At 39.5% G+C, this 27,493-nt stretch overlaps 1 protein-coding gene across 3 annotated transcripts; it reads left to right on the top strand.

Annotated features, from left to right (window-relative positions):
* LOC131226108 (nuclear pore complex protein NUP98A) lies at nucleotides 1–27,493 on the top strand. 3 transcript variants are annotated; one of them, XM_058221802.1, is made up of 13 exons: nucleotides 1–163; nucleotides 283–318; nucleotides 8,201–8,503; nucleotides 14,985–15,578; nucleotides 15,675–15,908; nucleotides 17,647–18,287; nucleotides 18,505–18,601; nucleotides 18,692–18,749; nucleotides 19,126–19,267; nucleotides 19,727–19,843; nucleotides 20,009–20,186; nucleotides 22,092–22,151; nucleotides 26,438–27,493. In XM_058221802.1, exons 2-13 carry the CDS (start codon nucleotides 300–302, stop codon nucleotides 27,121–27,123), a joined length of 3,129 nt encoding a protein of 1,042 aa, XP_058077785.1. In that variant the 5' UTR covers nucleotides 1–163; nucleotides 283–299; the 3' UTR covers nucleotides 27,124–27,493. The 3 variants fall into 3 exon arrangements, with proteins under 3 accessions (XP_058077785.1, XP_058077784.1, XP_058077786.1); XM_058221801.1 differs by having other exon boundaries at nucleotides 18,689–18,749; XM_058221803.1 differs by lacking the exon at nucleotides 22,092–22,151 and having other exon boundaries at nucleotides 18,689–18,749.

Raw genomic sequence — 27,493 nt, 5'->3', positions numbered from 1 at the left:
CCGGGCTACTCCCTCTCTCGCGCTTCTTTAAACCCTTAAAAAAACAATTCCTCGAATCTCTCTCTCTCTCTCTCTCTCTCTCTCTCTCTCTCTCTCATGATTTCGATGCCCTAAAAATCCCTTGCAATTTTGATCAAATCCCTCTTCCGCAAATCCAAACGAGGTTCGATTTTCCTATGCGATTTTGTATTTATTTATTTTTTCCTATTTTTACCATCTTTTTAGTATTCTTGACTGCAGGGTCTGATTTATTATTATTATTATTATTTTTTAATTTTTTAGGTTGAGGAATCGAAGGGATGTTTGGTTCGACGAATCGTATGTTCCTCCCTGTCTATCTCCCTCTCCATCTTTTGCATTGTGTTCTATTTTTCTATGGTTTTGCACGTTTGATTCGATCGATCTTGTTAGTATCCGTGTTTCTGGATTCTGAAATCCCTCATTGTCTTGATGCTTCTGCTGTGATTGATCCATTATTTCAAAGGCATGATTTTGGGGTCTGTTGATTGTTTTTGGATGCGGTCACTGAAAATCTTACTTGGGTCTATGTGCAAACTTCACATTGTTAACTTAGGGCCTGTTTGGTTGCCTCTTGAAAATGAGCTCATCTCATTTTAGTTGCTGTCAATTGCTTATTAGAGATCATAGTTTATATAAATTGTTGGTTACATTTTTACACCCTACCAAAAAATTGGTCTCTAATACATAGAAATGAAATGAACTCATTTTTAAGTGGTACCCTTAGTTTCTTTTTGGATTTTTTTTTTGTTTGCATGCGTGTTTTTGGGTCTTTATGGATTACGGTGACTGTTTTTGAATTGGAGGTATGAGAGCATTACATAGGCATGTCAAGATATTGTATTGTTTGGATATTCTTTTGTTATTTTTTTTCCCTACTGCTTCAGAGAATGCTGTGGAGCTTATCTGATTCTAGCAAATGTACAGAAGGTGACCCTCTCATCACCTCCCCTATGGAACCAAGATAAAAAGATGAAAAGGTACAAAGTGGACTATGTACCAAAAGAATCAGGCCCCAATCTAACTATGCTCCCTGAAATCCCCACTCCAATCTACCAGAAAATTGTAAAAAGATAGGCTACTGAATTCTGGAATTGCAAGCGTCCAGTTAACAATCGCTAGACATTATTTTGCATTTTAAAACTACGCCGGGCAGGCATTACTTTATCACCGAAGATTCTGCTATTCATCTCTTTCCAAATCCCCCACAGCCCAAAAAATATCAGGGTCCAGTAAACCAATCAAGCATCACTGCTCCAATAGATACATTGAAAACCCAAAGCGTACCGATTTTTTCTAGGGAAAAAGCCCAAATCTCCAAAGCCACAACGCAAAGCACAAAAAGGTGGTCACAGTTTCCTCTTCAGCCATGTGCATCAAATACCTATTCAGAGGCATAAAATTCCACTTGTTAAGGTTAATCTACTGTTAGAATCCTTTTCCCCCCCCCTCGAGAATTGATAATTTTATTGCAAGAACCAAAAGTCTCGAAAGAGAAAACAGAAAGCTACAAAAGAAACAAAAGGAAAAACTAAAAATACAACTTGGCCCCACAATTAGGAGCTCCACTCCCTAAGAAACAAAAGCACATTGCTGACAGTAGATCCCAAAGGCTGAGATTTATCCCTAAAACAGCTCTCATTTCTCTCTACCAGACACTCCAATGGGTAGCCAACAAAACAAGATACGTTTCCATGTCTCCTTGGAGGAAGGCCCCCCTCATGCCAAGACGAAAGCAAATCTTCCATGCATGCGGTCCAAACAAATGGTTTAAGTCTTGGGACCACGTAGTCTTCCACACCCATGCACATGGAGGAGAAATGTTTGCCCCATCCACCAACTTTGAAAACATCAAGGTTGCTGAAGAAGACCCATTCGGGTCCCATTGTCAGATCTTCATTCCATCCAGTGCTTGAAGTATTGATATTGCTATAAGTTTCGCTGGTCGGGGAAACGGAAACAATGTTGATGTCATCGATAATATTGTTGATAACCGGGAATGTGGGAAAACATGAGAAAATGGTAGAAATTTTATTGAAACTTCGGGAGATGCTAAAATTCACATATTTGCATATTTAGAAAAAAAAAATTTACAAAAAGAATGTATACACAATAAGTTTCCATTTAATGGGGGCTTAAAAGCACGTGTCATCGTAAGAAATAGTCCAACCATCCCATCGATCCCATCTAACCATCCAATAATCCATCCAACCTTCAATCCAAACATCCATCGATATTGCAGAATATCAACAACTCACAACATTTTGCCAAGAAATCATCAACAACTGGAAAGAAAATGAAAGATTGTGGTCTTGATATCGAGCATGTTGCGATAACGATAATATTGAGAAATTATCAATTTTAGCAACAATAAATTGAAAACTGCATACAACAATGTGCTCATAAAAAATTTTGAAATAGATTTTTTTTTTTTTTAAACGAACAAATTTTCTGTGATATCTCTACATTGATGATATTATTGAAATATTGCTGATACACTTGTGATACAAGCGTCATTACATGGTTGAAAATATTGGCGTAACATTGGTGATATCGATACATTGGCAATACAAGCGACACTTGGAATTTATACAATTGAAAATATTGGTGATATTGATACATTGCCGATACTTATTGATACATTGCTGATGTCTGAAATTTCTAATACTACCGGTGTTATCGGTATCACTACCAGTGTTATTGGTATCGCCAAGCTAGAGCTAACGATAATATCAGAGATATTTCGATAATATTGGAGATATATATATATATATATATATATATATATATATATATATATATATATATATATATATATATATATATATATATATATTTGAAAAGTCACGAAATATATATCATAAAAGAGAAGGGAATACAAAATACAGGAGAGAGTTCGCCGAGAAAGCAGACTCTACTAGACTCCAAGAAAAAGAAAATCACAATCCTTAAGACAGTCTACATGAACAACCCATTCTATCATTAGCCGCTTCGTCTTACTAGCTATTACCACTTCAGAGTTTGAGACATCCCTAAAACATCTCCCGTTTCTTTCTTCCCAAACCGACCACCAAATTACAAGGAGAGCAATTCTCCACAACCGAGTCATATGTTTGCCGAAACTAACCCCATGCCAGGCTTTTAGGAGTTGACTCGTGGAGCCAGGAAGACACCAATTAATATTGAATCGATTAAAGAATTCTGACCATATCTGAGTGATGAAAGGACAAAAAACGAGCAGATGATCAACTGATTGTTCATCCTTTATACAGCAAAGGTAGACATTAACTACAATCATCCCCATTTTTCTCAAGTTGTTGACCATGAGAATCTTCTTCTTTCCAACCAACCACCTGAAAGCAACAATCTTAGGAGGGACCAAGTATTTCCATATGTGATATATCGGATGATCAACTTTGGGGTACAAATTGTTATCCAGCAATTTGTAAAGCGATTTGACCGAGAACATGCTAGACTTATCTGCCCTCCAGCTTAACCTGTTTGAACTTTGCTGCTCTGGCATGGCCCTGTAAATTCTCTCGAGGAGACCCACATACTCATCAATCTCCTAATCATGGAGATTTCTTTTGCAAACCACATTCCACTCTATCTTCTTGCCAGAAGTAGAGAAGCAACTAGCTACAGGGATATCTGGATTAGGGGCGAGAAGGAATATATTTGGGAATTCTTCTTTCAAAGGCATATCTCCCACCCAAATATCTTCCCAAAAGCGAATATTGTCTCCCTTACCTAGAACGAACCCAACTCCTATAAGGACCTCCTCCTTCATAGATAAAATCCCTTTCCAAAGGGCCGAGGCCCTATAATGAGAAGAATCCTTGGTCCACCAACCACCACTTGACCCGCCATATTTACTTTTGATGAGCATATTCCAAAGACTTTCACCTTCTGACCCTAGCCTCCAAATCCACTTCCCTAGGAGAGCTCGATTCATTTTCTTGAGATCTTTTATCCCCGCTCCACCTTCTTGGAAGTGCTTGCACACCTGATTCCAATGAACGAGATAGAACTTCTTCTTCTCTTCCTTACCTTGCCAAAGGAAATCTCGTCTTAATCTTTCTAGGATAACCAGAACTGAGGCTGGGCATCTGAATAAGGACATGAAGTATAGAGGAAGATTTGAGAGAGCGGCCTTAATAAGAGTGAGACGGCCTCCCAAAGATAAGTATCTAAATTTCCATCTAGCCAGGTATTTTTCGAACCTATCTATGACCTTATCCCATAATGTTTTTGGAGGCGATCCCAAACATAAGGGAAGGCCTACAAAGGAAGACGGAAAAGTAGCCGAAGAGCACTCGAAGGATTCCGCAAATTTGCTTAAATCCTCTTCCTTCAAATTAATCCCAAACATCTTAGACTTCGCCATATTAACCCTTAACCCTGAAACAACCTTAAAACAACGGATCGTAGTACGCAGGTTAGCCACCTTCTCTGAATCTGCTTCACTGAATATTAGGGTATCATTTGCAAACTGAATATGAGAGATCGGAGTGGGCATTCCTCTCACTCAGATACCACCTAAAATCCCTGCCTCTTGACCTGATTGAAGCATTCTGGAAAAGGCCTCCCCCACTATGAGGAAAAGAAACGGGGACAAAGGATCGCCTTGACGCACACCTCCCGAGCTTTTAAAAAATCCTTTCGAGGACCCATTTAGAAGAATAGAAAAGTAAGCAATTCAAACAATGATTCCATCAACTGATCAATCAATTTACACATCCACCAATCATCTTAGTAAGGTGCCATTTGGTAAACTGAAAATAAGGTCTGATAATTAATTTAAGTGCTGAGTTTAAGTATTTATAAGCACTGAAAAAACTATTTGGTAATTTGTCTTAAAAAAGTCCTAATATCTGAAAATAAGCACTTTCTTTAAAAAAATTTGTTTGGTAAACACAAACCACAAATGTCTGAAAATTGGCAAGTTGTCATATTTGCCCCTATTACCCCAATTCCATCTTTTGTAGAGTATGAGACAACCTTTGTTGCCATGCCATCCATGCCATCAATTTTGGCACACTTATGCCCAATCCACTTATGTCTCTCGAACATAACCCTTCAATTGATGGACCTTGACGTGGCATACTAGCACAATATTGGGCCATTCATCTCTTGGGTCCTACCTATAACATGCTTTTGGCTCAATGACCTTTAATAAAAAAAAATGCTCTGGCTTGATGAGAAAAATATTATTGTCCTATTGAATAAGTGGGCTATGCATGTACAATTTTTTATCTGATAGGTGTGCCACACCATCAAATTTTTATCATCCACCATTCAACAAACAAAAATACCTTGAATAAAAAAATGCTTTGGCTCGAAAAAAATATTCTTGTCCCATCGAATAAGCGGCCCATGTATGTACAAATTTTTATCTGATAGATGTGCCATGCCACCAAATTTTTATCACCAATCATTCAACAAAGAAAAGTGTTTTAATTAACCTGTATATATCCATCAACCATAAACCATAGGCATCTCTATAACATTATATTTTGAATTAAAATAAACGTACGAAATATCGTCCTCTTTTGATATAGAGTTAAATACGTTTGTCATCTATCTATTGTAAACTACTAAAAACAAAGCGTACAAGAAAAGACAATTCAACATTGTGATTGAAAAAGTTCATTTGCGATTCGTTCTCTCATATTGAACATAAGGTTTTGATCAGTTTGTCCAACTTCTCCATATATGTTTAGCATATCATCCTCCTGATTCTCAGACCTTTCTAAGTTTGTCCAACCGTCGCCCATTCCTCTATTGCAGTGAGATATCCTTGGATACATTCCCATCACAACACTTCCTGGCTTGTGGCCTTGGCAGTTGGGGTTCATCTTTGACAAAATTTATGTCTTGGATTCTAACATATGCATTTCACTTCGCCACTTCCAAAGAGAAGCCAATGCCTTGGAGAACACTTTACAAACAATGGGGTTGGTAGAGAGACTCCCATATAGGGAACTTTTCCTTGTAGAAATTCACCCATTTGGATTGATGTCAGCTTAATGCCACAGAATTCGGATTATAACTCACTAATATTATTAACAAAAGAAATATCGTGGAATTCACCACATAGTTTTGAAAACATGATTCCTAGGTTGCATATTTTGAAGAGAAGAATAATTGTGGATGCACATTTTTAATATCCAAACAAATGCAATAACACATGACAAAATGACACATGAAAAGGATCCAAGATGTTCAGCAAACAGTCCCCAAAGAGCATTTCTTGGCCTACAATCGGGCAAGCCTACTCATCAGGTGAGCATCATATACTCTAGTGCAAAGCAATTGTTTCATTTTCTTTTTTTCCAGAAAGGTGGGAGCACAGTACCTGTAACTTTTTTGATAATGAAAATCCATTCTGGTGGGCTCTACAAAAAACCGGGCCACACCTATCATATAGGTCAATATAAAACAATGACAAAAAAAAAAAATAAAAAAAAATCAGCAGCAGAAACTGTCAACAAACAATGAGACTGGACCAATCCCAACCCCAACAAAATCGGTACCTGGATGCAAGCATCCGAGCGCCAAAAGGTTGAAAAACTTCCGGCTTAGAGCCTGCAAGCAGATGTCAGATCTCATGCACATCCAACAGTAGCCTGTCCAACAAAATCAAACTACTACCACAGTTGCAATTGATAACAAATAGCAGCCCAGGCACCAAGCTCAACCAAACGACTCTACCGAGGCGAACCTATCATTTTCTGACAGTCCATTTCTTTGTACATGTGCAGTCCGCATGATAAAATGGACCCACTGAATCTCTGGGCTGAAAAAAAAAAAAACAAAACAGGTGGCATGCTGATGGAGAAGATCGGGTTGGACAAAAAGTTAGCATTCTTGGGGCTTCACCTTGTCAGTTCCCTGTCTTGAATAAGTGGTTTCTTATGGTCCTTTGGGTGTGACACCAAGGAGTAAATGATGTGATGCAATTCAACTCTTCAGTTTCAAATCCCAGCCTAATTAGGTTGAAGACTTCAATGATGGATACTAAAATCTGGTGGAAATCCCAGCATAATTTGGTTGAAGACTTCTTTAAGCATGCACATATACAAGTTTAGATTCTACATCACATATACAGGACTTCTTCAAGCATGCACATATACAAAAAAATGTTCCTCTTTGAGAAGAAATACCACAACGAAACAGTCCAGTCTGACAACCTATACTATTTGAAGCCACTTCCTGTTGAATTTTGCACCACAATGAGAGCCCATGCAGCAAGCATTACATGCCATCGGAATCTGGCAACTAAGGCAACCAAGATATGTAGAGAAATAAATCATGAGGGCCATCTCGGTAGCTCAAATCATGGGACTTTCCACATTTCATGTTCTTTCTAAATCCCTATTTCCTACTTAGGCAAGGTAACACATGTACATATAAAGTCGGGTTGTGCCAAGTTTTATGACTCGAGCCCAAGCCCAACCCTGAAAATCAATCAGGCCATGCATGCAAGGCCAAAGCCCGGACCACAGGCCGGCAAGTAGGTCCAAGCTTGGTCCAAAGCCAGGTTGGGCTTGTGCAGACTACTCAGCCCATGGCCACCCTCATCGACGTTTTGGACTCTTCTTATCCAAACAGGAGGCAGGTATTCCACAATGTTATATGCCCAGTTCAAGTCACGAGTCCCATCTTGAGAGTATTGCAGCCCCCCCACCCCCCTAACAAAAAAAAGAAGAAGCAAACATTGACGATGACATGCCTATCACATTGTCACTTCTCTTACTCTGATTCACAATGTGCATTGGCTTCAGCTTCTGGTTCCTCATGTCTCCTGTGGAAGTGGGACTTCAAGGTGAATGAGATATGCACAATGGTGAGGAAACGGCCCACTTGTTTCAATGTGGTTCCGGGAGAAGCTAATTCCTTAGCAGATGCTGTACTAAAGAGAGTATAAGCTGTTTATAGTAATTGGAGATGGTTCTCCATTGTTTTAATGGATGCCTACGGAATGTTTGCTTTGTTAAATCATTCAATTCTTGTAGCATCACTATGCTTGCATCTTCTAGAAAATTGTCATAGTCTAGACGTTCCTTATTTTCAATTGGTTGTTTAAAATTTTCACGCTGCTTTTGTGGTAAAATTTCTTTATGTCCACATCTTTTACTTCTAATGTATAGATGTTTACTTGTTTATTACCATTGAACAGCTTTTGGGCAGTCATCAAGTAGCCCATTTGGTTCCCAATCAGTTTTTGGGCAGACAAACAATGGCAACAGCAATCCTTTTGCTCCCAAACCCTTTGGTAGTACTAGTCCCTTTGGTTCACAGACTGGTGGTTCGATATTTGGTGGCACATCAACTGGTGTGTTTGGAGGAACACAATCTTCTTCTCCTCTAGGTTCGACTCCACCATTTGGTGCTTCATCAGCGCCGGCTTTTGGAAGCTCGGCGCCTGCTTTTGGGGCATCATCATCTCCTGCATTTGGCGGTGCTTCGTCTTCCTTTGGTGGTAAGGACTCTCCAAAATTGTATTAAACGGTGGTTCTGTATTGTTTCTTCCTGCTTGTAGCCTTTGAAGTATTTGTGTAAATTTGCTGCTAGTACTTACTTGGGGTGATTAAATATTTGTATCGATGCACGTATCGCACCCTTGGGATACAAAAATATATTGGTATCGCATGTATTAGGGAATGATGGAATTTTAAGATACGTTGAAAAAGACATGATTACACACTTAGAACTCAAAAAATTACAAAAAGCAAGTGTGCACAACAACTTTCCTTTGTACACGGTGCTAAACTATGCATTTTTTGATAGAAGTGATGCAATTATATCCAAAATGAGTTCATATAATTCATAAATTATACAATATAAGTATAATTTTGAATTTTGTGTTTTTTTTTTTTTTTTTTTGAATTTCTGGTAGGTGAATATATTGCAATGTATTGCCAATACATGTGAGAACGTATCAATGATGCAGGGGAAATTTATGAAGAGTTTTTGGCAAAATATTGCAATGTATCAATCTATCACGATATATTGCAATATTTTTATGATACAGACTATGCTTTAAATATTGGCGATATTATCGATATCGCCAGGTTAGCAATACCTAAACTGTTGGAAGTATACAAAATTTCAAATATTGCTAATATTTTGTAATATTGGTGATACTTGGCGAGATTATTGATATCAATGATGCTTTGAGAAGAATCCCTTATAAAAGTTTTTTGGTATAGGCGATACCATCGATAATATCCCCGATACTAGGGAAACATTTGCAAATAGGTGAAAATTGATAGAAAATTGGAAAATTTTCAAAAACTCAAAAAATATTCCTATGGAATTTTGTTCCTTAGTTGATTTCAATCACTCTTGGTTTTTATTGAAAAAAAGTTGGGACTAATGGAGAAATCTTGACTCGAAACGAAAATGGGCCAAAACTCAATGTTGACGAAAAATTCATAGAAATATATATATATATATATATATATATATATATTTATTTATTTTCAATTGTTAGCATGGATTGCAAATTGCAATGGAAATGCATGTCTAAGCATGGTTCTAATGCATTGACATGGATTTCTGGTGAAAAAAAATTAATATTTTAGTGAAAAATGGGGTAGATTGGGAAATCCTAATCTTTCCATTTTTATATTGGAAAATGTGTTATTCACTGTTTATTTATGTGGAAATTTTATATATTAATTAGTGTCGGCCAATTTATTTTGTTTTTTTTAAACAATATTTTGATTTCTGCATTTGTAAACCTGTGTTTTTTAACATTTCCTGAACTTTCGCTAAAAATTCCACCGTTTTCCCAATCTTCCCCAATGATTCCCTCGAACAACGATAATTTTCCAAGTGTTAGCAATAATGTCAGCGATACCGTTGAGAAGGCTTACGACCATGTTGACTGGGAATTTCTTTATTATATGCTTACTCGCATGGGTTTTGGCGCTAAATGGAGGTAGTGGATTAAGGCCTGCATCGAATCGCCTCACTTCTTGGTCCTCCTAAACGGTGTTCCAAAAGGCTTCTTTCCCAGTTCGAGGGGTTCACGCCAGGGCGACCCACTCTTTCCCCTTCTGTTTCTTATAGTTGCCGAAGCTCTTTCTCAGTTGTTGCTTAAGGGCCAAAGTGCCGGTTTTTTCCGTGGTATTTCAATGCCACGGATAGCTGTTCCGATACCTCATATTCAGTTCGTTGACGACACGCTGATTATGATCGAGGTGGATCTTCATGCCATCATCAATCTCCATACTGCTCTAAGATGCTTCGAGGCAATCTCAGGTCTGAGAATTAATATGGTTAAGTCCAAGGTATTCGGGATCAATATCTCGGATCTAGAATTGAACTTGTATGCTGAGCATTTGGGCTGTTCGCCCGCCCAATTCCCGACGCTATTCGTTGGCCCGCTGCTGGCTGTTGGCACTCCTCCGATATCGATGTGGGATAAGGTGGTGGCGAAGTTTCATACGATGTTAGCCAGATGGAAATGTAAGTATCTATCCATGGGGGGTAGACTCACTCTTATAAAAGCAGCCTTATCCAACATCCCTACTTATTTTATGTCCCTCTTTATTTGGCCCCCTTCTGTTTTGATGAGGATTGACAAGTTGAGAAGAGATTTCATGTGGTGCGGAAAAGAAAGTCAGAAGAAATTCCACCTGGTAGATTGGCAAGATGTTTGCAGACACTTCCAGGAAGGAGGCGCGAGCATAAAAAATCTGAAGTTGATGAACAGGGTCCTTTTGGGCAAATGGACCTGGAGATTGAGATCGGAGCCGGAAGCCTTATGGTGCCGTCTTATAAACGGAAAATATGGGACAGATCCGGGAGGATGGTGGACCAAGGATTCTTCATCCTATAGAGCTTCTCACATTTGGAAAGGTATCTTGCGCTCCAAACACCCTGTCATTCAACACTCGGGCTTTCAATTAGGGAATGGATTAGCGATCCGATTCTGGGAGGATCACTGGCTGGGGGATTCAAGCCTCAAGGACATATTCCCTTCCGTTTATCGTCTAGCCGTTAACAAGGACAAAGTCATCGCCAACTTCTATTCTCGCACTGACTCAGGCATCGTATGGGATATTAGTTGCTACAGGAACCTCTATGATACAAAGGTTACGGAGTACGCAGCTTTACTCGATCAGCTTTCCAGGGTCACCCCGATTCAGTTTGAGTCGGACAAAATCATATGGACAAGAGACAAATCATCCCGATTCTCGGTAAAGTCTCTTTATGTTGTTCTCTCACCCTGGCCCATCCCCACAACCTTCGCCTCCCCTTTTATTTGGAAATACCCTGCTACCCCCAAGTTCATATGTTTTGGGTGGCTGGCTTCAAAAAATCGAATTCTTACGACCGATAATTTAAAGAAGAGAGGAATGCAACTAGTCAACATTTGCCTCTGTTGCATGGGCAGTGAGGAATCAGTGGACCATCTCCTTGTCCACTGCCCCTTCATCTATCAGATCTGGCAGGATTTTCTCTCCAGATTCAATGTCAGTGGCTGAGTCCCAGCTTCTGCCTCCTCCCTCCTAGCCTACTGGCACGGCTTCAAGTTGGGTAAAGTTAAATCTAAGGTGTGGAAAATGGCAATCCTGGCAATCTGGTGCGCGGTTTGGAAGGAGCGGAATGATAGATGCTTCAACAACATTCAATCCTCGGCTCAACACATCGGCTCAAGGGCGAAATCTTTGTTAATTGAATGGGCAGCTAATGTTTCTTGTCTTAAGGTTTTTAATTTTCTCTTTCTAGGTCTCTAGCTTCTTGTTTCTGCTATCTCAGCAGTCCCCCCTGTTTTCCCGCTTTCGTTTCTTAATATAATCCAGTTGCTTTAAAAAAAATAAAAATAAATGTCAGTGATACCGTTACATGTTTCTGTATCCCCGGTCATCGATACATGTAACGATACAATTACTCTGAACATTGGATACAGGGGAATTTAATAACTCTTGCATCTTGTATTGGCCACATGCAATATCAATAGTATCGGCCGATATATATAATCACTGCGTACTAGTTACTGCTATCCACAACTCAATCTCCCCCTTACATGAGTCTTTTTTACTAAGTTTCTCGACATTCACGGAATCTGGTTTTTCAAATTTAAACTTCTACAAATTCAGTTAGAAAATATTTCTTTATTGAACCTACTGCAGTTGTGTAGTTGTTCTTTCATGATGCTCTACCCACTTCAATGATGCTGCAGTAAGAGCATTATCTGCCATTTACAGTTCCATTGTCATCTATCATTGAAGTTCTGTTTGCAGATCATTGTCTGCGTGGACTACCCAATGATTTTCTCAAAGGATTTTGAGTTGTGAAGCAGAAAGTCTGCTTATATCCTCCTGAGATGTAGAGTTCAATATATGCTTTAGCTGCTGCTTATGTAGACTTTTCTTCATTTATGATCATTTTGGTCAATTTGAGATATATATGTGTCATGTTCTTCCTTTGAGTTGATGTCTGGAGCATTTGATTTAATCTATTCTCTATATGTGTCATAGTTCTTTATTAAAAAAAAATATCTGGTCATCAAATCAGTGAGATTCCAGTACTCGAATTGCATGAATGGATGAAGAACACACCCAAAAGAATATTTGTGTAGACAGGTATAAACAACTTTATTGAAATCGGAACTTATTCACCTCTTACAAATACTTTAATAGAACCTCACAAAACTCAGCAAAAGGTAACGCTCTTTCTTTACCTCCTAGAGCAACCCCTAGTTATAAACCCTAAACCGACATCCTAAAATCGTTATCGAATTTTGACAAGATTTTCCATCCTTTTGATTGTTTCCATATCGATCAAAGCTATCCTGTACAAAATAACAAGAAATGAATCTACAAAGAATTTCCAAAATGTAATGGCCTAAAAATAGCTCATGCAAATTTAAAGAATTAGCTTCCAAGATCCTCAAAGAATCAACAAAGTCTTTGTTTTTTCCGGGTTAATCAACAAAATCTTCAACATGAATCCCCCAAAAATAGCAATTGTAGACCATGTATTGGTCAATTTAGTTAAATTTTTTGTTGTTATTTTTGAAGGTGATTCAAAAAATCCAAGAGAAGGGAGCAAAATTTTAGAAATGTCTTCAAGCAGAGGTGTTGGGGGCACTACTTATTTTTTCAGGGGCCGACCAATTCCCTTAATTCCTAAACATGTAGTATTTGAAAAGCAGATGAATGCATACTATGTAAAGATAGAATCTAAATTACCCTGCATGAATTTTAAAGAAAATCTACTAATGTAATCTACCACCTACCCGTTGGGCACTCATGTTTGTTTCCTCCCTTGATAAGCTCTCAAACCTTAATTTTTGAACTCCATTGCCAGGGGTTGGAGCTAGGTTTCTCTCCCTTATAGGTGTATGGATTATGGAATGGGGCAAGGAGAGCCTATTTATAGGAGTTTTTAGGGGCTATTTGGGCTATCCAACTGATATGGGACCAAAGGAATGTGTAGGAATATGACAAATGGCGTTTCATTAACCACTCCCTGAGAAATAGACAACAATGCAACATCTAATTGTGTTGTTATCACATACTGACGGTTCGAAACGTAGCGTCGTCAGGTGATTTACCACTTAGAGACATTTCAGTGAGTTTCCATCAGTTTTTGCACTCACGATGTGGCAGCTCATGGCAATGGCATGTTGACAAAACGACGGCGCACTCATGCATCACTAGGTAACAACGTGCCAGCTTGTTTTGTGGGTATGGTAAGGTCCAGAGATCATAGCATGCTCCTTTGCAGCTTCTTGTTATGAACGGCGTGGTATACCCCTATGCTAGCATGACATGGTATACCCCTATGCTAGCACCGAACTGGATGGCTGCCTTAAATAGATCGTAGGCTGAGATTAGGATTGTGTAGAACTTAAAGTTTGGGAGAAACCTAAAGGATTTGGCTATGCACTGTCTAGTGGAACTATTGCATGTCCATAGGGTTGGAACCAGGTGTGTGTGGCTGTGGGGTTTTCAAGGTTGTTCTCAGTGAATCCTTCTGCGTTGTTTCATTGTCAGAGGGCATTCTCTTGCCTTGCGATTTTGGGGATCTGACAATCCCTTGGAGGTCCTTTTAGAGGATTGTGGTGGAGAAGATCCTGGTCATCACCTGCACAGGGTTTGGGTGAATGGCTAACATTGTGGGTTTCCTCCCCACAGATGTGACTTCGATTCCCCTCCTTGGGATTACCTGATGCACATGGTTTGCGGGCGATTGCATGCATCTGCGGAGATTAGTCCCGCCTTAAAATGAGGGGGGGACACCCTGACATCATAAAAAAAGAAAAAGAAAGATCCTGGCCATCTTTTTCTTTGCTCTGTTTCTGTTCTCTTTTGGCCTTTGGCTGTAATAAATTGCTTCATCTTTCAAAAAGAAGAAGAAGGAAAAAAGATCCTGGCCATCTTCCACATACATGAACTTCACTTCCAAAAATATGAGAGAGAGAGGGAGGGAGGAAGTGTCACCACCTTTTGTCATGAACGGTTCCTTTTCTCTGGCCAAAGTAGCTTATCTGGTTGGTGGTCGCACGACCTTTTGTCATGAGTGGTTCCTTTTCTCTGGCCAAAGTTGCTTATCTGAGTGGTGGTTGTGTAGGAGATTCCATTTGGCAATAGGATTGTAAATTTGTAATTGGATCTTATGGATAATGCCCCCCTATCGTAACTATGTATGCTGCAGCCTTAAACTATGATATTTAGAAGTAAGCTTCTGCACATTAAATTGCACATTTACGTTTGTATATCTCTGGTCCGTCTGCATTGGATTGGCCATGAGAGCTTTAGTCTGACATGTGTAACTATCGATGAGTTTGTTTACACTTTCTTGTTTCAAAGGGAATTTTTCTCCTGTTTTTGTTTTGTTTGTTTGTTTGTTTGTTTTTTTTTTTCCAAAGTGTTTTGTTCTGAGACTTGCAGTAATTCCGTTGGCATCTGACTAAAAGTCCTTTTTTTTTCCCCTTAAAACAGGATCTTCTGTATTTGGGCAGAAGCCTGCCTTTGGAGGCTTTGGATCAACTCCAACTCCAACAAGTCCTTTTGGTGGTGCATTTCAACAAACACAGTCAGCATTTGGAAGCAATCTATTTGGTTCCAGCACACCTTTTGGTGCGTCGACCCAACCTGCATTTGGTGCTTCAAGCACACCAGCTTTTGGTGCAGCAAGCACCCCAGCTTTCGGTGCGATAAACACCCCGGCTTTCGGTGCAACAAGCACCCCAGCGTTTGGGTCTGCAGCAACACCGGCATTTGGTAGCACAGGAACAGCCTTTGGGGTATCTAGTGCACCTGCATTTGGTTCCTCGGGTGCATCAGCATTCGGTGCTTCGAGTACCCCTGCATTTGGTGCTTCGAGCACCCCTGCATTTGGTGCCTCAAGTACCCCTGCATTTGGTGCCTCGAGTACCCCTGCATTTGGATCTTCTACTACAGCTTTTGGTGCTTCTGGTACTCCCTCTTTTGGTTTTGGAGCCACCCCTGCTTTTGGCCAATCAGCTTCTGCTTTCGGTAGCACTCCCTTTGGGTCTACTCCATCTCCTTTCAGTGCACAGAGCTCTCCCTTTGGTGAGCATTCATTCCACGTTTCTGCGAGATATAATTATTTAATGATTTTTTTTTTTGACCTTACCTCAGTTAATTATTCTCCATTCTATTCTGCAGGGTCCCAAACGACAACACCGTCATTTGGAAATGCCAGTCCGGGTTTTGGTCAATCAGCTTTTGGTGGTCAACCTGGGGGAAGTAGAGTAGCACCTTACACTCCAACATCTGAGGTCGATGGTGGCACTAGTACACAGCCTGCTGGGAAGCTGGAATCAATATCAGCCATGCCCGTGTACAAAGACAAGAGTCATGAGGAATTGAGGTGGGATGATTATCAAAGGGGAGATAAAGGTTTGGATTCTGGAACCAATACTCCATGTCATCTTTTTACATTTTGAGGTGACAATTGCTTTTCCTCTTCCTTTAGGGCCTGTTTGATTTTTTGTGTATCAGGGAAATACCCTTGAAAAAGGTCATTATTACCTTTTTACTCTGTTTGAAATTTCAAATGTATTTTCGCCTTGAAAATTGGTCCAAAAAAGCTGACTTAAATTTATGGACCCCACTGTGAAGTGCATGACATATCCACACCGTCCATCTATTTTATCAGAAGATTTTAGGGCCTAAGTCCAAAATTGAGACAGATGCAATGCTCAAGTGGCCCATACCACGGGAAACAATGGCCTTAGACATCCACCATTGAAAGTTATTTTGTTCATCGGGCCCACATTAATGTTTATTTGTCATATAACCTGTTCATGAAGTCATAAAACCATTGATAAGGGGTAAACACAAATATCAGCTTCATCCAAAACTTCTGAGGGCCACATAAATTTTTATATGGTAAGCATCCAATTTCCACTGTTTCTTCTGGTGTGGTTCACTGGAGCTTTGGATCTGCCTCATTTTTGGGTTCATGCCCTAAATGAGGCTGACATATAGGATGAACGGTTTTGATACATCACGTATATCACAGTGGGCCCTACATTCATTTGGCAGTCATCCTCGGTTCTAGCGCCGAAAAGTTAAGCCGTCAACGTCTGCATGAGAAACGATGCAGTAATTACCTGGGTAAGTAATTATTACCCATTTACCAGGTAATTACCTCTTACATGAAAAATCAAACAGGCCCTTAATCACTCTTGATTGTGTTGCGGAGCTATTTGCAGGCATCCTGTATCTGTTGGTAGCAATTAAGAATGTTGTTGTATTAACACTTTATCATGTAAGGAATAACTGTGGAAGACTTTAATTAATTCTATATTTTGTGTTGATATTAGTATGGAAGTTAAGTTTGAAATTTTGAAATACTCTTATCGACTTGATCGGATTTCGTTAGGAGTAGAAAAGGAAAAAAATGATTTGGTCATGACTTGGTCAAGACTCATCCAAAACTTGATTGACTTGGTCTAGTTGACTGGACTCCACCCAGGGTGTACACTATTCATAAATTTAAGTATTAAACATTACTGACTCTTGGTGTCCAAGATTCATAAAAACTTGACCGATTATTTGGTAGACATCTGTTTCATTCAAGTTTTAAGGTTTGAAAACCTTGTATGGAAGTAATATGTGGTATTCAAATGTTATGGCGGATCAATATAGTCTTGAAATCATACTCTTCCTTTTTATGATAAGCTTCCTCACTTCTCAGAAAGGTAAAAAAAAGAAGAAAAAAGGTAGTATTCACATACGAAGTTGACAATGGATTGCTGCTGGAAGCTAGTCTGCATCCAGTGGATGTAATTATCTTTCAGCCTTCTAGGTTACAATTATATTCCTCCTGAAAAGTACTGCTTTTGGATGTGCATCTTTAACTTGTTTACTGTATTTATACTATCTGAATAAAACTTTCCAACTTTTGTAAGTTTACGAGCTTCTCTGTAAGTAATAAATTTTGTAAGTTTACTGATAGATCGGCATGCCACTTTTCCACGGTTGGGATGACTCCAACTACGTATCCATGACTCTTTTAAGTTACTCAGACTGCATTTGATGTATGTATGAACTAAATATTGAGATGTTTTCAGGTTTAGTGAATTGACTTTTACTAACTAATGTTTCACATTGATATCATTTCAAATTTCAGGGGGACCAAATCCTGCCAGTCAGCCTGCAAGTGGGCTTAGTTTTGCTGCACCATCACAGTCAAGTCCTTTTGGTGCATCAGCATTTGGCCAGACATCTGCTAACCCCTTTTCCAGCACTACTCCTCCTAACCCTTTTGGTCAAAAAGCACCAACTTTTGGTTCTTCTGGATTTGGCTCCACATCCACTCCTGCTTTCAGCTCACCATTTAATGCAACCTCATCTAGCTCTTTTGGGACATCCTCTACTGCTCCATCTCTATTTGGTTCATCGTCTGCCCCTGCATTCGGAGCCAGTTCTTCTCCGTCTCTTTTCGGGGCATCGAGCACTCCTGCTTTTGGCTCTTCAAACTCAATTTTTGGTTCTGCTTCAGCACCGGCAATAAACCCAGGATTTGGTTCTAGCTTGGCTTTTGGTAACACCCAGTCATCTGGGTTATTCAATTCATCTACTCCTTCCCTTGGACAGACAGCATCTGCTTTTGGACAAGCAACCGCTACTTTTGGACAGACTACCCCTGCCTTTGGTCAGACAAATCCATTCAGCACGCCATCAACTGGATTTGGGGGAAATTTGTTTGCAAGCAATTCAATGCCATCACTTCTTAGTACCAGCAATCCTATGGGTTTTGGTCAAACAACTGTAAGTCACCCTTGGAATTCTAATTCTAGTTTTTAGTTTTATATAATCTAGTCATGGTTAGGCTTCATATGCTTTGAATTTCATTTCATGGTTATGTTAGTTTCATTTGTTTCCCCAGGTAGTTGGGATAAGGCTTAGATGATGATGATGATGCTAATTTCATTTGTTTGTTTGCTTTTTCCTTATCTGATTCATTGCTCCTCTCTGTGTGCGGCAGCCTTCTCTTTCCAATGCTTTTCAACCAGCTGCAGCTTCTCAGCCATCAAGTGCCTTTTCTTTTGGCAACTTCGGTCAGACACAAGTCGCACAACCAGGTGCCTGAAAATAGTAATTTGATAATTTTAATCTTTCCATCTTGCAGGTTTTATTCATAGTACTGACGTTTGTTGGTGATATTTCAGCACCTTCAAGTGGTTTCGGTGGTGTGTCGAATGTTTTTGGTCAGGGCACCTTCGGGCAATCGTTCGTCTCCTCTCCTGTCCTGTTTTCCTTTTCTTTAAAGAGAAAGTCGTTAACTGATTAGTGTCAATTTACTAATTCCATTTACTTAGAATATGATTGAAAATATCCAGATCTTTGTAAAGATGTTTCTAGATTGTCTGAAAACATCTTTGCAGAATAACAGAAACGAGGATGATCTTTATAGTTGTTGTGGGGGGCTTTGATGATATTAAAAAAAGAAGAAGAAGAAGAAGAAGAAGAAGAAGTAAATAAGACCCATAGCTTATGCCTAGGATAGGTTGCACTTTTTGCAGTTATTTCATGACAAGATGATTTCTCATTGTTTCCTTTTTGTGAAAATGTGATGGTTTGTTCTGTTCTATAACTTCTTTCATAGGAGTGCTGCCAGTCAGAGCAATGCTGTCATGCAACCAATGCCAGCTACAAACCCTTTTGGAACACTCCCTGCAATGCCTCAAATATCGATTGGTCGTGCGGGTTCTGCACCCTCTGTCCAATATGGAATTTCCAGCATGCCTGTAAGTGATACCTGCCGTGAACCTTGGTCTAAATGCTGGCATAGTCCTTGCAATTGTTTCAAAAGCTACAGTGTGCTTGTGATTTATTAAGGAATTGGTCGATGTTGTATTGTGGCTATTATTTTACAACCTGCTGCTTGATTTAATAACCATCACCTTTTCCGAAGAAAAAAAGAAAGGAATCAATAAACCACTGTTTGAAGACTTGCCTGATCAAGTTGGAACTTGGCAATTTGTCTATTTAGTGTGCTCAGCTTCTGAAGTTCCAAGTCAAACCTTTGATTTCATTTATCATCTAGGGACTAGGGACTTGGCCAATTTCTGTTGTTGTTGTTGCTTTTTTTTTTTGTAAAATTTAATTGAAGTATTTGAAATTGTCTTAAAGTACTTACATGCAAATAAGTAGATCTAATGCATAATCTTTGTCCTTTTATATGGGGTCAACATTTTCTCTAACAGGTTGCTGACAAGCCTGCTCCTGTTAGAATTTCTGCCCTAGTTACTCCTAGACACTTGTCTCAGAGAAGGATTAAGCTTCCGGCAAGGAAATACCATCCTAAAAAAGATGGTCCCATGGTGAGAGCTCTTGACTCTTAAGAGTAGTAACCCTGTAAAAGATTTTAAGAGACGTTGTTCTGACAATCTGACTTCTAAGACTGTATTCACATTGTCATTCCTTTGGTTCTATGAGTTGTTTCATTTTGAACTGTCAGAGCTAACTAACTAGTTGTTTCCATGCAGATACCATTCTTCAGTAATGATGAAGAAACACCGAGCACACCGAAGGCGGATGCTCTTTTCATTCCGAGGGAGAACCCAAGGGCGCTGGTTATTCATCCCATAGACCAATGGCCCTCAAGAACAAGTGCGGATAAACAATCTCTTTTGAAAGACTTGCCTACCCCAATTCATGAAAATGGTGAGTCTTGAGTCCATTTTATCTGGGTGTAAACTGGTATCTGCATTATCTTTCCAGTTACACGTGTCTTTTTTATATTTATATTTTTTTGGTTTGCTTATGTTTGGCTGGCTTTACCATACACACGTCAGTTAATGAACTATAGGCTTTTTACCTGCTTGATTCTGACCAAAATTATGAATCATCCATAATCTCAAGCCATTCCGACATCAAGAAAAATACCCAGACGTGCTTGCAGATATTTTTGGGCACATTTATGGGTAGAGTAGAAGTCCAGATAACAGAAAAGAACTAATAGATAGAGAATGAACTAAAGAAAACTGACCAGGGGGTGGGTGGGGTGAGTTGGGTTTACTCTCATTTATTTTTCCTCAAAATATTTGAACTGGAGGTTTCTTGTAAGTGTAAGTGGAAATCATATCTCTTGATGTCTGATTTGTGCCACAATTAGTTTGACGGTACGGATGGAAATCAATACCTGCAGAAGTCAGAGCACCTGGGCAGTTGTCAAAATCCTAATACATGGGATCATTTTGTAAGAGCCCGAGATCTGTAGTATGCTTAAGTTGTATTTCTTGTGCCTGTCCTTTATCTATGCAGGGCCAATCATCAACTGTCAGGCCAAAATTCTTGGGATTCATCTGATTTGGGCCATCATAAATTTGTTGCAGCACTAAGGGAATGTGACAGTGTGTATGTAGAACTGGATTTGATGTGTTTTAATGGAGGCTGGTTGTGTTTCCCTATTCTGATGTAGTCATATTGTGCTTTGTGCACCTGTTTCGGAGAAGTTCTTTGTCAAGTTTTAGTTCGCACATGCCTGTTCTGATCTTGTTGAATGGATCTTAACAGTCTTTTTAATCAACTTCGTTGTTGCCCATCACCCATAGCTCTAATGATTTTCTATCGGTCAAGGGACTTTCTTTGGATGTCTGAGATATTCCATTGTTGGTCCATTTTTTTTTTTTTTTTGAAAAGTAACAATATATTAAAAAACTGAGGGAAGTACAAAGCCAAAAGGGGAGACACGGCCCGCTGAGCTAGCGAGCCATGATGCCTAGGAAAGCGGGGAAAATAACAAATTACAATGGCTGTGAGGCAGCGCTAAGGAGGCCCATTCGACAATGAGAAAATGGATCCTTTTTATCAGATGACCCACTACATGGGATTCCCCTTTGAAGCACCTCCCGTTCCTTTCTTCCCAAACTATCCACCACACAGCCACTAAAGCCATTCTCCAAAGAACATTTCCTTGCTTCCCAAAATCTGTTCCTTGCCAAGAACAAAGCAGAGAATCCGAAGAGAAAGGATGAACCCATGACGTATTGAACTAAGAAAGGACGAGAGGCCAAATCTGCTGGGTAAGCGGGCAGTGAATGAAGAGGTGATTGACGGATTCAGCGTATTCCATACAGCAAAGGCATATGTTGGGTATGCACATACATCATCATCATCGTTGCTACTGCCACTGCCTTTGTTGTCATAGCCTTCTCCTAGGAATTTGGGGTAAGCTTAATTCTCATAATTGCTCAGCAAAAGTTAAATGGGTGGCTGCCTACCTGACATAAAAAATTTCTCCTCAACCTGAGCTAGGGGATCAGCTAGTTCGCTGTTATGAGGCGAAAATCAACTCCAACCTATTACATGTTAAAATATAGATCGATGGGTGCAAATCTATAAGGCACATGTAAGTTTGACTTGTTTTAAGACAAGTAATCGTACCTAATGCCCTCAATTGAGCATTTCCATTAAATATTCCCTACCATTATACGTCAAATATTTCTTTTGGGGTTAGTAGATTTTCGAGAGAAATATTAAGATTTTGGCTTTCTTTTATGCTTGAAAGTAGGTTTCTTTGACTATGTTGGATTTCCTTTGACATCATGATGCTCTTCTCATTCACAGGTAAAATCTCTGAGGGTTCTGCCCCTCCTTTAAATGGCTACAAATCTCAGCATCATGATAGTAAGTCCTGTGCTTTAAAAAAAAAATAATTCAAAATTTCATACTATCAATTCCATTTCTGGATGATACCCTCTTAGTTGCTGTTTATGTTACTAGAGATGCATTGTATGATGAAAGATATTCAAAGTTTGCCATGATCCTAGCCCTAGGTACCCTTTGGGTGTACTGTCAAATGGTGTTTGATGGAACTTTCCAACTGCACTTAATGCTCTCGGCATTTGGGGAAGCATTGAGAGTGCAATCTGTATTGTGTGAGCTATCATTCGCTCTGGTTTTTTTTTTTTTTTTTTCTGAAAGATGAAGAAATTTTATTAAAAGCAGAAAAACAAAAACAACAAAAAGAAATAGGGGATGCTGAGAAGGTGGCCAAAATTACAACCCCATGAAATCCAGATTAAAACCCTTTAGGCGAGGGGCAGAGGAAGCCCATTCTATAACTAAAAATCTAGCCCTTTGAGAGATACCGTCGACCAATTTCATTGAATTGTCAAAACATCTAGTGTTTCTCTCTTTCCAAATTGCCCACCAAATAGCAAGCGGTGCCATTCTCGAAACCAAAGCTGACTTTGGGAAAAACCAAAAGATGTGAAAACGACCCAAGATATCCGCCCAAATCGGACTGAGGAAAGGGCAATGTAAGAAACGATGATCAACTGTCTCCTCGTCATGCATACACATACTACAAATGTTTGGGAGGATCATCGCTCTCTTCTGCAAATTGTCTATGGTGAGAACTTTCTTTCTTCCTACAAGCCACCCAAATGCCGCAAAATTTGGAGGGACACTATAGGACCACACAAATTTTGTGCATCCCGCTTCATCGTGAGGATCTTTTTCACGAATGAGAGCGTAGAAAGATCTAACTGAGAATGAGCCCTATTTGTCACCTTCCAACATTACTTATCCGGTTCAGACTCAACCGGCACAAAGAGGTTAAGATGCTCAAGAAGAGCCGCAAATTCCTCAACTTCCTCATCACTGAGAAAGCACCTACAAGGAGGCTCCCTAACCACCGTCCCTCTTACGCGAGAGAAACAATTCGTCACCATAATAGAAAGATCTGGAGCTAAACGAAAAATGGATGGATACTCGTCTTTTAGCAAAGAAGATTCCACCCACACATCTTCCCAAAATCAGATTGAGTTCCAGATTATTGGTCATTTGTGATCAAAATCTCTATTTTTAGTGATCCAAAATTATGGTTCTTTAGTTTTCATATACACTAAGCATGTGGGATCTATAATAAGAACAATAACATTCCTCATTTCATATATAAATTGCTGTATGAATTCATATATAAAACTATATTTCATACAGTGTATGTTTATTGGAGTGATCCACATAATCCTACCCCTAGCGTACCCTGTATTGGAGGAAGCAGTGTACTGCATAAATGTTCTCGTACCATGTACCAAAGAACCCATGATTCAGTTAACCTAGGTTCTTTGATTCTTTGACTTGTTTGTATAGGAAAGACTTTCAAGTGTCTTTAAAGGGATATTAAGTTATCAATGCATTTCTAATTTGAGAGTTCTTGTTGTTTTTTGTTGGAAACTAGAGAGATTTGTGTGTTAGAAGATTGTTAATATGATATATTAATATTTAGTAGATCTTTAATTAGATAAGAAAGTGATAACCATAATATAAGATAATAAAAGGAAGGGAGAGATTTTGGTCCATACATGTGTCATATTTTTCTATTTTTTCGTTCTTTAGAATAATTGAATGCATGTGTGTGCATGCTTGAGTTTATGGAGAATGCATTATCTTGCTGAGGGAGGAAAAATATCAACACTTCTGAATTGTGTGGTGTGTGCAAAAAACTGTTCTTTCTCTTTTCTTTCTCATTCATCCTACATCAAATTGGCATTAAAGAAAGTTTATCTGTGGGCTTGTTTGGAATCAATGGTGAGCAATGAGATGACTTTCTTGGAAGAAATGGGTAGGAGACAAGATCGATTGGAAGTTGTTCAATTGGATATGTTGACACCATGTACACCACGTCAAGGAGAGTCTTCTTGCATGTGGAAGGTGACAATATCGTGGAACCCAAAGGTAGTGATTCCGACAGTTTTATGTTCGATCATGCCCATGGTAGGAGAGGTAACCGATCGGAAGATCGTGATTACAACTGTGGTGTAAATTCTATGGACATCTGCATAATCTTTTCGATTGGTCAGCTCATGTGGACGGAAGGAGATGTTGGATGAGAAGAAGGTTAATTCATAGTGACCCGATAATGGGGTCATACTCTTCTGTCGTGAACCTAACTCTAGAAGATCCACGAGCACATTGGGAAGAAAAAGTTGAAGAGTTGGAACAAGATGAAGGATGTCATGCTACAAAAGCTTTTGCCCTTAAATTATGAACATGAACTCTATCACAAGTTCCAATTTCCGACAAAAAGATCTGACCACTAAAGCTTATATGGAGGAATTCTACTGCCTCGTGACCAGAATGATCTCAATGAAACAACAGATCAATCGGTTGGTATGTTAGCAGGTTGGATGACAAGATCAAACAGAAGATTTCAATGACAAGAGCTTGTTCTGTGGCTGGGGCTTATCAACTTGCATTGAGAGCCGAAGAACACGCAAGAAACAAGGATGTGAGCAGCTTAAAATCCTCACACAAGTTTGTGAAAAGAAATCAGGAGTTTCTTCCAAATCCGAACCCACCCTATCCTAAACAAGGTGGGAAAGGAAAGGAAGTGAATCAAAAGCCACCTTTTGGGCGTAATGTAGATCAAACTAGGTGCTACAAGTTTTGGAAATTTGGGCAGTGTTTCTTTGAGTGTCTGGAAAGGAAATTTAAAGAACAATTAGAAGAAAGCATCAAAGATGTTGAATGTGATGAATGGAACTATATGGAGTAGCAATGTTGAGACCATTATGGAAGAATCTGAATACAGAGATAGAATGCTAAATCTCCATGTATGACACATTTTAGATCTCGAAAGTCTTTTGTGGAGGAATATTGGAGTACCAATGCCTCCATGACAACTTGCACAGTGCAGGTAAGTGCAAGTTTGGTGATCGACAACAGCAGTCGTGTGAATTATGTGTAAAAGATGATGATGAAAATTAAAGATAGATGTCAAGAGGCTTTGTTAACCTCATTGAGTGACGTTGTCTCGGATTATGAAAGAAATCACGGCAATCCATTGCTTACTTTTGTTATGTGGGAAAGAAAATTCCTATGTGATTGAGGACATGAAGACATTCATTTTGCATCCTACGCAAATCAACAGAGTGGATCATATATTGTGGCTATTTGTGAAGCACAAGCCAAAGAGATTAAGCTGTACAAGCTGATCGATACTTGCCCCTTATTTTAGAAGATCAAGAATTCAACAGGGTCAAATTCTTTCCAACCGTGTAGGCGAATTTTGAAAGATACGGAAACGTAAACTTCTTGAAAATTCCAGATTTCAGATTAACAATGAGGATCCCCATCCAGATGCAATCGAATTCCAAAAGATTATGAGAGAACAATAGGTACAATGTTGTGGATACCATGAATTTTCTTGACCCACCCGGGAAAGCCTCCAGGGATAACCCTAGAATTCCTACTTCAACCCATTAGATGTCTCCTTCAGTAACACATGCACTGTAAAGAAGCAAGCAATCTCATTGACCCATGGTCACAACACGCTTTTCTCTCATTTGTTAGGATTTGCCTCACTCGCCTCCAAGAAATTCCTACTGATGACTCCCATCTTGTACATGATTATGCCTCCAATCATGATGGGTCAGATTCACCCTATGAACTTCCATCGACATTTAGCTTTAAAGCAGTCCCTTCTCATCCCTAATTATGCCTCCAATCCCGGTTGGGCAGATTTGCCAAATGAACTTCCATCGAAGTTTGAGCTTAAGCACTTTGTCTTTTCCAAACACATTTTCTTTGCTTCATTAAAACACTTCCAACTTCTCCAGAGATTTTCTGTTTCCAACATTTTCTTTTCTATTTCAGTTTAAAATGCCTAATGTCATAAATAGTCACAACTGTTGATTTTATTTTTGCATCTTGGATCATGTGGTTAGTGGTTTAGGGGGAAAAGAAAACTGAATTTGATGATGAATGGTGAATCATAGCTGAAAAGGTTCATATGGAAAATAAATTCTGCTTACTGAACCAAAAAGAAAATGTTTGTTTCATTAAATCTACTCTGTTGCCAACTTCTTTATGTATTTTTCTGGGCTCACTGTTCTCTACTACAGCATTCGATTGATGATCTTGTTTCATGTTGCTTGCCCACATCTGAAATTGTGATAATGATGCAGAAAGCCCAGCGGAGAACGGTTTCAACAAGCGAGAGGATGTTTTTCCAGCCAAATCCCCTCATAAGCTAAATGGGGTCCATGGAGATCAAACCCAAAAGAGTGACTCGTACATACCAATCTCTGGCCACAGGGCCGGTGAGGCTGCAATCGTGTATGAGCATGGTGCTGACATTGAAGCCCTGATGCCAAAGCTCCGGCATTCTGATTATTACACGGAGCCTCGGATCCAAGAGCTGGCTGCAAAGGAAAGGGCTGAACCGGGCTACTGCCGTCATGTGAAGGATTTTGTTGTTGGTCGGCATGGCTATGGTAGTATAAAATTCCTAGGTGAGACTGATGTGCGACGGCTTGATCTCGAGTCCATTGTCCAGTTCAACAACCGGGAGGTGATTGTATACATGGATGAGAGCAAAAAGCCTCCCGTTGGACAAGGCCTCAATAAAGCCGCTGTGGTAACGCTGCTTAACATCAAAGGCTCCAACAAGAAGACAGGAGAGCAATACACCCAAGGGCCAAAGCTTGAGAGGTACAAGGAGATGCTGATGAAGAAAACTCAGGATCAAGGGGCGGAATTCATTTCTTACGATCCAATCAAGGGTGAGTGGAAATTCAAGGTGGACCACTTCAGCCTGTACGGCCTTGGAGATGAAGGCGATTCGCTCACCTCTGATTACCATGCGGAATAGACTTTCGACCATGTGATATTTGAATTAAGCAGAAGGCTTGTTTTTGCAAGTGTCATTGATTTTTTTTTTTTATTATTGGCACTGTGTTTCCCTACTCTCTTGGAGTGTTGTAATGGGCCTTTTTTTCTTTTCTTTTCTTTTCTTTTTCTTTTTTGAAGTTTATGTGGGTTGTTGGGTTTTTCTTTTCTGCCGTTTTTTTTTTGTCAGAGAGAGAGAGAGAGAGAGAGAGAGAGAGGAGATCAAGTCTTTTAGTGGAAAATGCTTGAGTTTGAAATTGGAGTTGGTTGAACAAAATCCAAACACAAACAGGAGCTGCCATGTTGACCACCACCTCTGAATGAGAATACAACGCGATACTTGCCTGTTATCA

This window comes from Magnolia sinica, chromosome 14 (genome assembly GCF_029962835.1).
Source record: "Magnolia sinica isolate HGM2019 chromosome 14, MsV1, whole genome shotgun sequence".
NCBI classification, from domain to species: domain Eukaryota; kingdom Viridiplantae; phylum Streptophyta; class Magnoliopsida; order Magnoliales; family Magnoliaceae; genus Magnolia; species Magnolia sinica.
This window is presented reverse-complemented; position numbering and strand designations above follow the sequence as displayed.